The sequence below is a fragment of the Trachemys scripta genome, chromosome 9 (assembly GCF_013100865.1).
Source record: "Trachemys scripta elegans isolate TJP31775 chromosome 9, CAS_Tse_1.0, whole genome shotgun sequence".
Taxonomy (NCBI): Eukaryota; Metazoa; Chordata; order Testudines; family Emydidae; genus Trachemys; species Trachemys scripta.
Window position 1 is genome coordinate 54,904,573 of NC_048306.1, and position 16,922 is coordinate 54,921,494.

Consider the following 16,922-nt stretch of genomic DNA (forward strand, 5'->3'; position numbering starts at 1 on the left):
CTCCATTGGGCAAATTGGCCGTTTATTCCTACCCTTTGTTTCCTATCTTTTAACCAGTTACTGATCCATGAGAGGACCTTCTGTGTTAGCACATGACTGCTTAGTTTCCTTAAGAGTCTTTGGTCCCCAAATGACAAATATGATTTCCTGAACTCCAACCCCCCATACTCTTCCTGTGAACACTTTGACTGCTTCTCTTGTAATCCAGAGGTGGTACATTGTACCATCTGATCACTTGAGTTACATGGGTAGGATTTACACACAATCTCTAATGGTTCCTCCCCATCCTTTATAATATTAACATAGTTACTGTTCAGCTGTTAATTCTTGGTGACCCACAAGAAGTCCCTTCTGATTAATCTTTAGGTTACTCCTCAGGTATCAGAGTTCTCTTTTTCCGCTTCAATTCTGCCATTGCTAGTGCAGTCTCTAGTGTCGTTTGTTTTTTCTTTTCCTTCACTGTCTGCCAAGACTTTTTCAGAATCTTATTCTTGGTTACTACCTCTGGAGTAATATCCTCTGGTATGGATGAGGTTTGGATTTTTGACAGGAGTGTATTTTTTCCTCAGTTTAAGTCTCGTACTACATAATACTGATTTTGGAAGCCGAATTAGAGTTTAAATGGCCATCCCCATCTGGAGCAAATATCTGCTTCCCTGAGGGCTGCTGTAATTTCCCCCAACTCTCTCCTCTTTTTTAAAGTTAGGGCAGAGAGTTCATGGAAAAATTGCAGCTTGTGGCCTTTGAGTATGAGCTCTGAATGTTCTCTGGCTTTTTTCATAGTGATATTTTTTTGCCGATAATCATGGAATTTCAGAATGAGATCTCTGGGTCCATCACAATGTCCAGGCAGAGGAACAGCGCCCTGTGTGCTCTCTCCACATTTACCTCTCCCAGAGAGCTCAGATTTAACAACTCCACAACTGAAGTTTTTCCTCCTTCAGCATTTTTAGGCAGCCTCTTAATTCTGAAATTGTTCTGTCTTGCTCTGTTTTCTATATCATCCAATTTAAGCTTCATCTCTCACTCTCTAGTCCAGGGGTGGGCAAACTTTTTGGCCTGAGGGCCACATCAGGGAATAGAACTTGTATGGCAGGCCATGAATGCTCACAAAATTGGGGTTGGGGTGCAGGAGGGAGTGAGGGCTCTGGTTGGGGGTGCGGGCTCTGGGAGTGGGGCGGGGATGAGGAGTTTGGGGTGTAGGAGGGTGCTGTGGGCTGGGAACAAGGGGTTCAGAGTGTGGGAGGGGGATCAGGTCTGGGGCAGGGGTGGGGGAAGGGGTTCAGGTTCCAGCTGGGGGTGCAGGCTCCTGGGTGGGACTGGGGATGAGAGGTTTGGGGTGCAGGAGGGTGCTCCGCAGGGCCGGTGCAACCACTAGGCAAACTAGGCGGCTGCCTAGGGCGCCAAGATTTGGGGGTGCCAAAAAGCGATGCCTCAAATTTTTTTTTTTACATTCCCTGCACAGAGGTGGTCCATGGCCGGGCCAGGGCAGGGTTTGCCTTGAGGGGCTCGGAGGATGCTGTGCAGGGAGCGGGTTCCACTCGCAGCTCCAGTGGGGCGGCCAGGGGCGCAGGGGGATCCCGGGGGTGAATCTGGGTGCTCCCAGCTGTTACCTGCTTTCTGCTGTTTCCCGGGCTGCAGCTGGTAGGAGCTGGGCCCCCATGTGCCACGGTGCCGCCTGCGGGCCGAGTCAGCGCCCGCGGAGCTTGGTTGTACGTGCCGGCTGGCCCCGCACCTCAAGACCCAGCACTGGCTGGCGGCTGCAGTCACCATGGACACCGCAGGGCCCAACACGCCGTCCGCGCCCCCTCCAGAGCCTGCCCGCCCTCGGGCACCCGCCCCGCAGGCAACGCTCCCCTCTTCCCCCAGACCCTTCCCCCTGTAACCCACCCCGCAGTGCTCCTCTCTCCCCTCAGACCCTGCCCTCGGACACCTGCCCCGCAGCACTCCCCTCTCCACCCATAGAGCCTCCCCTTCCCCCTGCAACCCGCCCCGCAGCGCTCCCCTCTCCAACCACAGAACCTGCCCCTTAGCACCTACCTCTGTGGGCGTCCTCTGCAACCGCGGGCCCTGATGCCTCCCTCTGCTGTGCCCCACATCACTGCCCACCCGCGCCCCACATCACTGCGCCCCCCCTGCCAGCCCCGAGCCGCCTCCTCCCCAAGCCCCCAAGATCTGTGCTCTGATCCCCAAAACAGCCCTTTCCAGATCCATTGGGGGGTGGGGTGGGCAGGAGGGACTCTAGCCACGTGCAGGAGACCCAAGGCCATTTATTTTCATTAACTATGTAGACTAAATAATTAAATTAATACATTTTCAAGCTGAATGTGTATTAATTCTAATGAACAATGCCACATTATGCAGTATTCATTTTTGAAAGTTTATAATAAACGATGCTCTGGGGGGATGGTAGGGGGAAGGAGGGCTCAAGATGGAAGTTTTGCCTCGAGTGCAAAATATCCTTGCACCAGCCCTGGTGCTCTGGGTTGTGATCAAGGGGTTTGGAGAGCAGGAGGGGGATCAGGGCTGGGGCAGGGGGTTAGAGCGTGGGGAGAGGCTCGGGGGTGCTGGCTGCAAGTGGTGCTTACCTCAAGCGGCTCCTGGAAGCAGTGGCATGTCCCTTCTCCGGCTCCTATGTGGAGGCGCGGCCAGGCGGCTCTGCATGCCGCCCCGTCCTCAGGCACCGCCCCTGCAGCTCCCATTGGAGTGCTTAGGAGCCGGAGCGGGGCCATGCCGTGGCTCATGCCGCTGCTTCCAGGAGCTGGGTGGTGTGGCCCCCAACGCTGCGCCCCAGCCGGAGCGAGGCCGAGTTGTGTGGTGCGGCCCCTGACCCAGTGCCCCAGCGGGAGCTCGCAGGCTGGCTTAAAATGGCTCGCAGGCTGGATCCAGCCCGCATGCTGTAGTTTGCCTACCCCTGCTCTAGTCCATCAGTGCCAGGTGGCTCTGCAACTCTGTCACTCTCTCACATGCTTCTCTGATGCTAGTCTCTAGCACAGAGATGCACTCTTCCAAGTCAGTAACTTCCTTTTTTACTTCTAGAAGCTGGGTCATCAGATCAGTTGTCATGAGCTTAAACTCAGAGATCAATTCTAAAATGTCTGCTTTGGTGGCCATTTGGTTTTTTCCAGCTGTGGTATTTCTGCCTAATTTGGCTGTTGTGTGTTCACTTAGAGCCTGAGAGGGCTCTCCAGATTGTGAACCACAAACACTCTTCTTAGTAAGGGATCTTTTTCAGATTTTTTTTTTTTTTTTAAGAATCCATTCTCTGCAGCTCTGATTTTGGGGGTAGAGGGGAGTTTAGTATGTTTAGGGGTCAATGGAGGCAGATTACTTTGCCTCAGAGCTCAGGCAGCCATGTTATTGCAGTCCCCTGCTGGTCTTCATAATACATTTGACTTTAATTATGTGAACACAGTATGCAATCTGGGCAGCATGCAGTGTTGGTCTTCCTCACCCCTCCAATCCCCGTCCTCATTCCCAGAAATGGTTAAAACATTTTTGCTCGATTTAAGAAAAAAAAATCCCCTTGAGCAGCCCTAAAGAAATAAATTTGGGAATGTTACAAGGAGCTGAGAAAGAGTCCTTAGAATGGAAATGCATGGGAAGCCTTATTTTAAACATAGGCAGGCATTTCAACTGCATTATCATGTTTGGCCCACTGATTCTCATGATGCCATTGCCCATACAAGGACATGTACTGGGAATTAGATCTGGTGTCTTATGTTTGGTACAGTATTAGTTAAGGTTACATATTCTCTCTAGTAATGATATTGACTCTTGTATTTGTTTTTATTGCAGGTCTCTCTCTTACCAGTTGGCAGAAACAGATTATTTCAGTTTGCTGTGGATTCCTCATTGTTATGTTGCAGCCAATTAGTATCTGCCTTTTTCAGCACAGAGCATCCCTCTCTAACACCCCAGGCCTGAAGAAGGAGAAAAAAATATAAGGAAAAAAATAGTTGTTTTGTCATTTCTTTAGTCTGGGAGCTGGTGTGTGTTCTATAATGTCTCTTACTGAACCTCCCTGGACTATGAGAAGGGAAGTAATGGATGCTGTTTTTGTGGTCAGCAAAGTAATCTCTGCTTGGAGTACAATTTTAAGCAATATTATATAATCAAATCACCCTAAGTCAAACCTTATATGTGCTGCAGTTGCAGTTGCAACTTTACTGCAGATACTGCCCCAGTCCTCGCCAGGATTATAGACTTTACAGTTCAGAGTTTTCCCTGTAATTAAAAATTATTTTCTTAATCAATGGGATGAGACTGAAATAGGAATGTTTTCATTAAATCCAGCCTGGGTTTGAAGAGGCGGTTGGACCTTCTGAGTTTGTGGTGAATTTCAGAGCCTCGCTACCAAGGGGAATTCATGCTATGGCAGCAACCTATCAGCTTGTAGTCACTACTGTGAACTGTTACAGCAGTGTCGTGATAGACTGTCACTTTCAGCACACTGTGCATTACTGTACTGGGACCTGTCAGGTGTTCAAGCAAGGAGTTGCATGCATTGTGGCCCACCACAGTATTTGTGCAGAGCTACTTCGAGTCCCTGCATCTAATGTCAGAGGTGCAGATCTAGACCAGAGACTTTCGACTCCTGAAAATGGGCTAACTTTGGCTGGGAATGAAGACTATCAGCAGATCCTCCCAAGTAATCCAAGGCTCAAAAAGGGATCTTCAGTGCAAACCACCTGCAGTCTAAAAGATATCACCGGGGAAGCTATAAATCTTGCCAGTGGTAAAATAAAGGAATTCTCCTTTGAAAGGCTCAAAACCTCTTCCAGCCATGTGACCTACAGAAAGGGAAGGAAAGTGAGGTCAGAATCGTTCAACCGACGGTCATTTGATTTTGATCTGATTTATGGACACTTCAACAATGATGAGAACTGCCCTCCCTTTGGCTTGCTGCAGACTCCCTCAGCTGGGGAGAAATGGCAGGAGAACTGCAATTCCTCAGAGGGAAATGTGAATACTGCCACTTCCCTCTCCACCCAGGCCTTCTCTGAAGAGAGCTTTATCACCCAGATTTTGGAAAAGCACAAGCTGGACAGCTCTTCTGGTGGAGATATTAAAGTGTGTTTGGACATTCTGCTCAAATGCTCTGAGGACCTGAAAAAATGTACAGATATCATCAAGCACTGCATCAAAAAGAAATCTTCAGGTGATATCAGTGGGGGAAATGATAATGACCCCTTGGCCAGCTCTGAGATGATCTATAGGAATTTGATGACTAGGTTTTCTTCCTACCTGAAAAAGCTCCCCATTGAACTAAAGCAGCCCAGTTACGTGGAACTCGGTGACTTGGCAGAATTGGTTACTAGTTTGCATGGGTTGCAACAGGCTCCCTTTTCCCCAATATTTGGCAATGAGCAACCTCCTAGGTATGAGGATATTGTGCATTTGCCATCTGCCATAACAAGACCCTCTCTTACTGTAGAACTGCAAGATGGCCAGCATGAGATTGGCACAACTAGCACCCCAAAACCTATCCAAACTAACACTGGGGGCTTTACCTCAGACTCCTTGCACAGCAGCACCCAGCAGAACAACTCAAGAACTGTGAAAAATGCTTGTACTGTACCTCAGTTACTAACTGTAAGCCCTTCCAATTGTGTGTCTTCTACAGAAACGCTATACATTGAAGAGGAGTCAGATGGGGAGATAGCACTAGGCAAGGGAAAGAGGGCAGAACATAAAGGTAGCTGGGAGAGTTTAGAGAACAGCCAACAGAAAACTGGAAGCCCAGATCTTACTGTAGTCCTTAAAGAGGCACCTGCCAGAGTTCATGCTGAAGCTGTTGCCGAGACCTCTGAGAAAATCACCTTTATAGAACCAGTCTCAGATTCTCTTATGAATGATTCCAGGGCTAGCACCTCTTCAGGAGAACAAAGAGAATCAAGGAAAAACAACCAGGATGAGATAGATAAGCTGCTGTTGGACTTGGAGCACTTTTCACAGAAAATGGAGAGCGCGCTGAAGGAGCCCACCATGAAGGAGAACGATCCTGGATTTCTGAAGGGCTTTGGCCAAGAGGGTGGGAAGGTCCTACCACTAGCTCTTGAAACCAAAAATAAAGTCTGTTTATTCCCTGACAAAAACTCTACTTCCCCTTTGTCAAAGACCGTGGAAACTAATGGCCACAAAATGGAGGAAGACGACAAAGCCCTTCTACTGCGTATCCTGGAAAGTATCGAGGATTTTGCCCAAGAACTGGTGGAATGCCACATGGGCAAAGGAAATTTATCGAAAGAGAAGGAAATGATGCAAATTCTTCAGGAAACCTTGACCACTCCCTCACAGTCCTTCCCAGCTGTACAGAGAAGTTGTATGGGTGCTACTACCAAAGACACTGTCCCCGCATTGATTCAGCAGCCCCCAGAGGTGATCAAGGTAAGACATTAAAGCCTATGGTTAGATAATGAGTGAAAGGGACACTGGAAACTATGAACAACATGTTGAATGAATGTGTGTACTAATGAGAAAGGACATGTCTGATTTACTGAATACAATGTGGACATGGATTGAACAGTGGCTTTTAAAAAAACCCAAATGTATCTCAGTTTTAATCTGAGATCATCTCCTCCTCATTGCAGAAGAGCCTTTCTCCTTGATGGTAGTTCTGGGGTTGGTTCTGCTTGCAGTGTCCTGTAAGTGGGCCATTTATACTTGGAGGGGAAAGGAAACTTGGTGGCTAAACAAATTACCCATGGAAACAAGAAATGAGCACCTACAAAACCTTGCCCTGGGCCTGGATGAGCCAGAGGAGCCTCCCTTACCAGTCCTGAGTGCTGGTGTGCCCCCTGCCTCAATGCAGAGCCCACAGGCTGGCCTTACCCTGCTTTTCTCCATTCCCTCGGAGCAGGAGAGCCAGCACCACCACCACCCTTGGAAAAGGGGGCAGAAGCTGGTGAGAAGCAGTTTCTTTTACTCTGTCTTCCAAGCACGAGGAGCCAGCATGGAGTCTGGCATTTTTGCAGTGGGGCTTCGGGAGCAGGGAATCCAACACACTGGCAGCCAGTTTCACTGCAGGTGTGCTGTGAAGCCAAGGGTGGATCTGCCCAGGAGATGGTGATGGCTCGGAACCTGTTGGGAAGGAAGGAGGGGCCTCAGTTGCTTGAACAAGCTTTGTGGCCTCGCATTTGCATTAGGGGTTGAATTTTCAAAACTGATCAGGGTCAGATTTCCAAGTGCTCAGGATACACAGGCAGGGCCAGATTTTCCAGAGCCCGCCTCCCATTTAGGCACCTAAGTAAGAGCCAGTGCTCAGTGCCCAGTAGTGCCAATGGGAGCTTATGGACAGCTTGCTTTTTTTTTAGAAGAGCTCTGCACCCAAATTGTCCCCCAAGGCTCTGTGCTTTTTTTTTTTTTTTTTTTTTTTTGAGCATGTAGCTACCTGCTGTGGTGCTGACAGGGGAGGGGAGCTCTTCTGACTCTGGCTGTGAGTGCCAAAATCTTTTTTAGACCTCAGACCCTCCAACTGTTTTTTAGTATTTCTTCAGGCAGCTCTGCTAATAGCAGGCTACAAACAGAATCTTGTCTGATATCACTAGCAAGGGAGAAAGACTCCTTCCTGCAAGAGAGGACCCAAACTCTCAGAAATAAATGTTGGTCTTACCTTCGTCTGACCCTTATTTATTTATTCACAAAGCAAGGCCAGTGGAAAGAGTCTAGTTGCTCTTCAATTATGAATTTCAAACAAAACCACGTTTGATCTTTATTGCTCCTTACTGATGTATAAAGATAGCAACAACTTTTTTTTTTCATTTGAAGGAAAATTTTCTGGCATTTTGTTTGTTTGTTTTGTTTTTTCCAGCCTGAGGAATGTGTGTCCTGGACATCCCTCTTTTCACGGGGGACTGTGGCAGTCTTTGGAAAGCTGGAACATGGCTGTTGCCAGAGTCTAAAACCTGAGCCACTGCTCTCTCAGCTCCCAGTCAGGGTGAACATGCAACCTCCTCATTTGAGCCTGGGAGAGCTAAAGAATTCGTTTCACCCTTCAGGGATGTCACCTTTCTATTTTCCAAAGATTTCTGAAGTCCCTCAGGAAAAAAAGGGATGTCAGGACTTGGTATTACAGAAACAGAAAGCACAATGCTAAAACATGGATGCTGTTTTTGTACATCATGAAGAGAGCAGTAAACAACACAATTTTGTGGCTGTTGCTTTGCAGTTGTCCTGTCATAACATGGTGATACTTTAATTAACTATGGGGAGGCAGTAAATGTTGCAACCAGTTTCCATAATAAAGCTATATTTTAGCTCCTCCCCCTCCCCCACATGACTTTGGTTTGGAACATTTTGTTTAGCTGACAATTACCAGGTTTCATCTGAAGACAAAGGAAACTGTTTCAGGAAAGCCCTTGTTGTACTAAGTGAGGCAACTGTAAAATGGGGATAACCATGTTTACTCACTTCTCTAAAGTGCTTTGAGATCTCCAGATGAAAAAGCACTAGGTAACTGCAAAGCTAGGAACCTCATCTTTCAGATGGGATGACTGGCACAGCAAGGTTTAGTGAATTGGCTGGGAGGGACTGTGGCTATGGAGCCAAGCACTTTATTAGGTTTTGGCTATGGAGTCAAGCGCTTTTTACCCATAATCTGAGTTAAAACAGAGTGTGCCCCCATGCTGGTGGCCAGTTTAGCAACAGTATCTCCGGAACATATGTATCTTTTCAGATATCCATTGAACAAAGCTTGGACTGCATGGGAACCCTTATTAATTTGTTTAGCACTACTCCCTCCTTTTATTGAATAATCTAGAAACCAATCCACCCCACTTAAGTAAGACTTTAAAAACTGCCTTCACTTACCTACACAAATTCAAAACTGAAAGATGTAAACAATGAACAAAAACCCGCAAGTGCTGAGAAATTCCAAGAACTCCAACCACTTTGTACCAGACCCTCGGCTGGTATGAACTAGTGTAGCTGCATTGAATTCTATGCTGGTTTATGCCAGTTGAAGAGATGGCCATTTGTTTAAGAAAACAGTTAAGGTTACAATATTTAAAAACAAGGAAATGAACAGTTAAGGGCTTCATCAATCTTACACTGTGTATGTAACAAACGCACATTATTCTTATTATAGGCAGGGCTGGTACCACTCAGTCTTATTAAGTTTGCCCAACACTTCCCATTATAAAACCCTGTTTTCAATTTGACTTATAACTTTGCCAAATGTTAACTGTTTTGGCTGAAATGTTCTGTGCGGGATGTCTGCCTTAGGCTGAATGTTTTTGGAAATTTTCAGTTAAAATGATTCAGCTGTTTCCGAGAATGAGGATAGAGACAAATGCATATTTTGCAATGTTAAAAAAATTCTGACATTTTCTTTGCAAAGCTCTTGTGCCCCATGCTCCGGAGTAGGCCCATGAAAGTTGTCAAGGGATGGCCTTTGTGTCAGGGATGTGCCTTTTGCTATCACAGTGAAAATTCACCAAAATGTGGCTAAGTTATACAACTTTGAAAAATCTCAGTTTGCACGTGCTCATTAGAGACTTGTTTGATTTTAGTAGTTAAATCTCCGAAAATTCCGTCCTCATTGAGCACAGCTTCTACATGTGATCAGAGTGTGCATGTGCCATCACCACAGAACAACTGAATATGCTCCAACCCCAGGCTACAGGGGCAAAGTAGGACTTTCTCTGTAATTGCTGCTCCAGGCCAGGATGGGTCCAGACACCAGAACTGGGTCTTAGAGCAGGGAGGCTGTTTCTCCTGTGCTCTCAATGACATCCCTGCTGGGCCCAGGTAGTGTGGAGGAGCAGCTGCCTGAATTGAATGGAGAGGGGACAGGAACCAGACCTGGGGAGGCTGAGTTGGAGGGTTCATGAAATAGATTGGGAAAATTAGCCTGCGTGGAGGTGACTGAGATTGGAGGCTGGTGGGGGAGGGGGGAGACACTGGGACTGGAAATTCATGGGGATCCTGGAACAGAGAGCCAGAGAGGGAAATCAGGTGTGGATACAGGGAATACTGAAATTGGATGAGGACCTGTGAGGGAGACAGGACTAGCTAGGCAAGGTGACAGAACCAATGAAGTGAGGGTAAGGAGATGGGGAGGGGGAAAGGAGATATCAGACAAGGAGCTGGAGTCATGGAGGAGAACTGGGATTGTCTTGGTAAAGAGACTGGGACAGAGTGCCAGTGGCAGAGGGGGGGTGCACTGAGATTGGATAAGAAGCCTGGAGAGGGAGATTGAAACTGGGAGCCAGTGGAAATGGGGAATGTCAAACCAGGGGTTGACTGGAGGATGGGGCAGGAGATAGAGACTGTGGTGTGAAGGATAGACTGGGAATGGCTGGGCGAGGAAATTGGGACTGGGATAAGAAACCCAAGGAGTAGAGAGTGGGATTGGCTTGGTGAGGAGAATAGGACTGGGATGAGGAGCTAGGAATGGGGAAGAGATCGGTCTGGGACAGGGAGAAGTTGTAAGTGATAGGGCAGAAGAGTCTCTGCCTACTAGAGAACGCCCCCCTCCAGAGCATGAAATCGAACCCAAGATCCCTGACTTCATTTTTCCTCTGCTGTTACAAATATCTGTGAAGCCCACTGGCAAAGTGTCCGTGGCCTCTCTAGTGCTGGTCCACATAGAAGGTAACAACCTACTATTGCTATCAGTTAGTCCATGAGTTCTGTGTGGGGGATCTAATGGTTGCAACTCTGCTGATGTCCCACGTGGGTGTTAATATGATGTCACATGATGGAATTTGTTTGTTCAGTTTGCTTTTTTTAAAACCTGAAAAATTGCAGAATGTTAAAAGATTATTAAGGTTGCAAAGTCAAGCACTCAACAATTAGGTTATACCAGATTTTTCTTCAAATGATGGTCACTATTGTATTCCACTGAGGATTATGCATTTGCACCAGGCTCCCAGAGTTGGAGAATTTGAAACTTCTGTTGGTCTGTTGGCCCACGCATGTGCCCTGCCTCATCTCATGCTCCCATCTGAGGTGAGAAAGGACAGGGCAGACTGACCACATCTCCAGTTCCTTCTCACCGCCACCTGGTCCAGGTCAGAACTTTCAGTGTCCTCATCTCTGATGCACTTCTAAAAAAGATAGTTGTACATAGTTTTATGAGTTTTATAGTAGATTTACCAGTTTTATTTTTATCTTAGTTCTGATAGTTAATAGTTTTAGTGCTTGTTTTTAGATAAACTTTGGGGTTTTCACCCCTCCTCCCCCATATCTATGCAGGTACTGGGCTATGTGGAGGACTCCAGGCTTCAAAGTCTGAGCCTCCTTCCCGCGATTCTTCTCAATTAACAACAACCACCAATGCTGCCTCTTCTGCCTGGGGGAAGCCCACATTGCGGTCATGTCTAGTATTTGCCAGTCCTTCCCCAGCCGCATCCGAGAAGACCAGGCACTTCACCTCTGGAAGCATCTCATGGAGCTCGCCATGAGACCGCACTCGGACCCAGGCCAGGGAATTCCCCCGTTCATCAGCCTGATTCAGTGAAGAGCGCACCTCCCACTACCACATCTGACTCCAGTGCCAGCAGAACCATCTCCACAGACCCCAGAGGTGCCAGGGCTATGAACTGCCAAGCCTAGAGATGCCGGGCTCAGCACTGGCACAAATTAAGCACTGAGACTAAGCCTTCCTCCAAATCAAAGAAGATGGATGCTCCTTCCACCTGCTTGGCCCAAGGGGATGGAGTACGTGCTAAGTCTGATAGGCATGAGAAAAAGACCCATAAGCAATGGGATCCAGTGGTTCCAGGCACTGATACAATGGTACCACCATCTCCGTCACCCCACAAAACACGGGACCCTCCTTTACCGGGAAAGACCCCAGCGCCGGTACCAATACTTGGGAGAGAGAGAGTGCCTCTCACATCGATCCAGAACAGTGGCTGAGCCTCAGGATGTATTTGCCTTCCAGATCCAGAGTCACCCCCTCCATAGGGTCCCTCCACTTCTAGAGAAATCATATCTCCACCAAGGGACATGCCTCTGATATGGGATCCCTCTCCCCCTACATGGATAAGCTACACTTTTCCACCAGCTCTGACAGTACTGCAATTGGAACTGGAATTCACCTTCTCCTCTTCCAATGAATCAGAACTGGAAGAGCCACCTTTTATCATACCATTCATAAACGCCATCACAGAGACCATCACATCCCTGGCAACATCAACCCCTCAGTCACCATGGAGCCATTGGTACCCCATTCTGTGGGGACTCCCACAACCTCCATCGGATCCAGCTTATTGGCCATATTGGGGACCCTGGACACAATATTACCCCTTGGAACCTGCCCAGGCGATGAGGAAACCATCACCTGCCTCCCCCTCGAGGGTACCAAGCAGATCCAGTGGTGGAGGGAGAACCTTTTAGCCTAGTCCCAGCAGTTCCACTAGAACTGGCAATATTCCCTTCCTCATCTCCAGATGAGGAGGTGACTACAGCATCCCCTCCCCCACCGGATGATTTCAGACAGTTTCAGGAGCTGTTATGGAAAATTGCACGGGAACCCCAAATTTCTCCAGAAGAAATCCAAGACTGCCAGCACAAGCTGCTGGATATCTTCCACACCTTGGGGCCAGTGAGAATTGTGTTACCAATTAATGAAGCCATTCTGGAGCCTGCCAGGACAGTGTGGGACACCCCTGCTACATGCACAGCTATCTCCAAGGGAGCAGAAAAATGCTATTATGTTCCTGCCAAAGGTTTTGAGTTTCTTTTTTCCCATGCACTTCCAAATTCCCTAATCGTCCAGGCTGTGACAGTATATTCATCATCTAGGCTGCAATTCAGGATTGTGAATTATCAGGCATACTAGCCAAATTCAAGGAATTTACGGATAGCCATCCACAGCACAATAGTACTAATTTTCAGGCACTTATTGAAGAAGGGAAGTTTGTGGTAAGAACTGCCCTCCAATCTGCAGTAGGTGCAGCAGATACCTCCTCCAGGACCATGGCTACGGCCATAGTCACGCATAGGGAGTCTTGGTGCCATTCTTCTGGTTTTCCTAGGGAGATACAGAACACTATTGAAGACCTCCCTTTCGACAAATTCCATCTTTTTAACCAGAAGACACATGAATTGCTCCATACGCTAAAGGATTCCAGGGCCACTCTTCGCTCGTTGGGCATCTACACTCCTGCCCTGAAATGAACATTACAGTGCCAGTCATCCCCCAGATGCTACAGGTCTTATCAAGTATATTCACAGAGACCTTTTGAGCATCCAAGGAAATGTCAAAAAGCACAGAGGTCTCGCTGTCCAGCGCCCCCCTTGCAGGCTTCAACATCAAAGATACAGCCTTCAGCCATGAGGTATTCCTGATGCAAGCCTGAGAGCTGCCAACCACTATGCCTACCACCTCATGACTCCTACTCCCTTTGGGGATCATTAGCACTCTATTCCCACACTTGGGGTATGTCTACATTACGGGATTAATCCGAATTTATATAATTCGAATTTTGGAAACAGATTGTATAAAGTCGAATGTGTGTGGCCACACTAAGCACATTAATTCGGCGGTGTGCGTCCACGTACTGGGGCTAGCGTCGATTTCCGGAGCGTTGCACTGTGGGTAGCTATCCCATAGCTATCCCATAGTTCCCGCAGTCTCCTCCGCCCATTGGAATTCTGGGTTGAGATCCCAATGCCTGATAGGGCCAAAAACATTGTCGCGGGTGGTTCTGGGTACATCCTCCCCCCACTCCAGGGAAGCAACAGCAGACAACCGTTTCGCGCCTTTTTCCTGGGTGAACAGTGCAGACACCATACCACAGCAAGCATGGAGCCCGCTCTGCTCAAGACAGCAGTCATGAACATTGTAAACACCTCGCGAGTTATCGTGCAATTTATGCTGAACCAGAACCTGCAAAATGAGGTGGCGAGGAGTAGACTACGGCAGCACGGCGGCGAGAGTGATGAGGACATGGACATGGAATTCTATCAAAATGCGGGCCCTGGTGCTTTGGAGATCATGCTGTTAATGGGACAGGTTATAGCCGTGGAACGCCGATTCTGGGCCCGGGAAACAAGCACAGACTGGTGGGACCGCATAGTGTTGCAGGTGTGGGACGATTACCAGTGGCTGCGAAACTTTCACATGCGTAAGGGCACTTTCTTGAAACTTTGTGACTTGCTTTCCCCTGCCCTGAAGCACCAGAATACCAAGATGACAGGAGCCCTCACAGTTGAGAAGCGAGTGGCGATAGCCCTGTGGAAGCTTGCAATGCCAGACAGCTACCGGTCAGTCAGGAATCAATTTGGAGTGGGCAAATCTACTGTGATGCAAGTAGCCAAAGCAATCACTGAGCTGCTGCTACAAAAGGTAGTGACTCTGGGAAATGTGCAGGTCATAGTGGATGGCTTTGCTGCAATGGGATTCCGAAACTGTGGTGGGGCGATAGATGGAACCCATATCCCTATCTTGGCACCAGAGCACCAGGGTACCCAGTACATAAACCGCAAGGGGTACTTTTCAGTGGTGCTGCAAGCACTTGTGGATCACAAGGGACGTTTCACCAACATCAATGTGGGCTGGCCGGGAAGGGTTCATGACGCTCGCGTCTTCAGGAACACTAATCTGTTTAAATGGCTGCAGCAAGGGATTTACTTCCCGGACCAGAAAATAACCGTTGGGGATGTTGAAATGCCTATAGTTATCCTTGGGGACCCAGCCTACCCCTTAATGCCATGGCTCATGAAGCCATACACAGGCAGCCTGGACAGGAGTCAGCAGCTGTACAGCTACAGGCTGAGCAAGTGCAGAATGGTGGTAGAATGTGCATTTGGCCGTTTAAAAGGTTGCTGGCCCTCGTTACTGACTCGGTCAGACCTCAGCCAAACCAATATCCCCATTGTTATTGCTGCTTGCTGTGTGCTCCACAATCTCTGTGAGAGAAAGGGGGAGACCTTTATGGCGGGATGGGAGGCTGAGGCAAATCGCCTGGCTGCTGATTATGCGCAGCCAGACACCAGGGCAATTAGAAGATCACACCAGGAAGCGCTGTGCATCAGAGAAGCTTTGAAAACCAGTTTCATGACTGGCCAGGCTACCGTGTGAAAGTTCTGTTTGTTGAAAACCCGCCCCCTTGATTGACTCATTCCCTGTAAGCAAACCACCCTCCCCCCTTAAATCACAGCTTGCTTTTAAAGGAAATAAAGTCACTATCGTTTAAAAATCATGTATTCTTTATTAATTGATTATAAACATAGGGAGAGAACCGACAAGGTAACCTGGGTGAGGTTTGGGAGGAGGATAGGAGGGAAGTAAAAGGCCACTGAAAAAATTCAATATAATGACAGCCTTTTGGTTGGGCTGTCCACTGGGGTGGAGTGGGAGGGTGCATGGAGCCTCTCCCCCCCGCGTTCTTACACGTCTGGGTGAGGAGGCTATGGAACATGGTGAGGGGGGAGGGAGGTTATGCAGCGGCAGTCTGTTATCCTGCTGCCATTCCTGGAGCTCCACCAGACGCCGGAGCATGTCCGTTTGATCATGCAGCAGCCCCAGCATTGCAGCCTGCCACCTCTCATCTCGAGTGTCCCTCATGACCTCACGTTCACTGGCATCTTTCCTGTATTTAGATACCGTGTCCTTCCACTCATTCAAATGAGCTCTTTCATTGCGGGTGCATTCCATTATTTCCGAGAACATCTCGTCTCGTGTCCTCTTTCTCCGCCGCCTTATCTGAGATAGCCTTCGGGACGGAGGAGGGAGGCTTGAAAAATTTGCAGCTGCTGGAGGGAGGGATGAAAAAAAGGAGAGAAGTTTTTAAAATGATACATTTTACAGAACAATGCTTATACTCTTTCATGGTGAACAACACTATTCACATTACATAGCACGTGTGATTTCAGTTCAAGGTCGCATTTTCCATCTTAATATTGAGTGCCTGTGGCTTTGGTGTTAGAGATCACAGACGCAGGTCCGGGCAACAGAATTCAGCTTGCATGCGGCCATGGTAAGCCATTGTCTTTCGGCTTCTGCGCCCTCGTTTCCCACATACCAAGCAAAGCCCGTTGACTGCTGCGGTTTTCCTGTTAACCTTCAGCAGCAGAAAACAACTAACCCCCCCCCCCCACCGTGTGGCTGGTATCAGGGAAGATCCCTGCTAGCCAAATGTGAAAAGCTCAGGGCCAATTTCTCCCCCCCCCCCTTGGCTAACTGCAGGGAAGGATTTTTTTTCAGCCACAGGCAAACAGCCCAGTAGGAAAGGCCACCTCTGTCCCCTTAATTAAAGTCCCATATTTCAACCAGGTTACCATGAGCGATATCACTCTCCTGAGGATTACACAGTGAGATAAAGAACAGATGTTGCTTGAATGCCAGCAAACACCAGGACCATACGCTGCCAGGCTTTGTCATGCAATGATACCAGATTACTTGCTACTAGCATGGTGTGGTAAAGTGTCCTACCATGGAGGACAGAATAAGGCTGCACTGCCCAGAAATCTTGTGGCAAGGCTTTTGGAGTACCTCCAGGAGAGCTTCATGGAGATGTCCCTGGAGGATTTCCGCTCCATCCCCAGACATGTTAACAGACTTTTCCAGTAGCTGTACTGGCCGCGAATGCATCCCAAGTCCTCAGGGCAAAGTAATCATTAAAAAACGCTTGCTTTTAAAACAAGTTTTATATTTTAAAAGGTAAACTCACCTGAGGTCCCTTCCATTGGGTCATGGTCTTGGATACTGGCTTGAGAGGCTTGGGAGGGTACTTCAGTCAGGCTGAGAAAAAGACCCTGGCTGTTGGGGAGAACGGAGTGCTGTGTGCTCTCCGCAAGCTTGTCCTCCTCCTTCTCTTCTCTGTCCGCAGAATCCTCAGGTGTAGCTGATGAGATTACCCCCGCCTCGGAATCCATGGTCAGGGGTGGGGTAGTGGTGGCGGCCCCCCCTAGAACTGCATGCAGCTCGGCATAGAAGCGGCATGTCCGCGGCTCTGACCCGGAGCGAC

The 16,922-nt window shown here is 48.3% G+C and overlaps 1 protein-coding gene across 2 annotated transcripts in view; it reads left to right on the forward strand.

Annotated features, from left to right (window-relative positions):
• The window catches only part of PPP2R3A (protein phosphatase 2 regulatory subunit B''alpha), a 168,549-nt gene that overhangs the window by 42,124 nt on the left and 109,503 nt on the right, over positions 1-16,922 (forward strand). For both annotated transcript variants that reach the window (XM_034780490.1, XM_034780488.1), the window contains exon 2: positions 3,799-6,390. In XM_034780490.1, coding sequence (XP_034636381.1) covers positions 4,375-6,390 — 2,016 coding nt within the window. In that variant the 5' untranslated portion in view covers positions 3,799-4,374. The remainder of the gene's footprint in view (positions 1-3,798; positions 6,391-16,922) is intronic.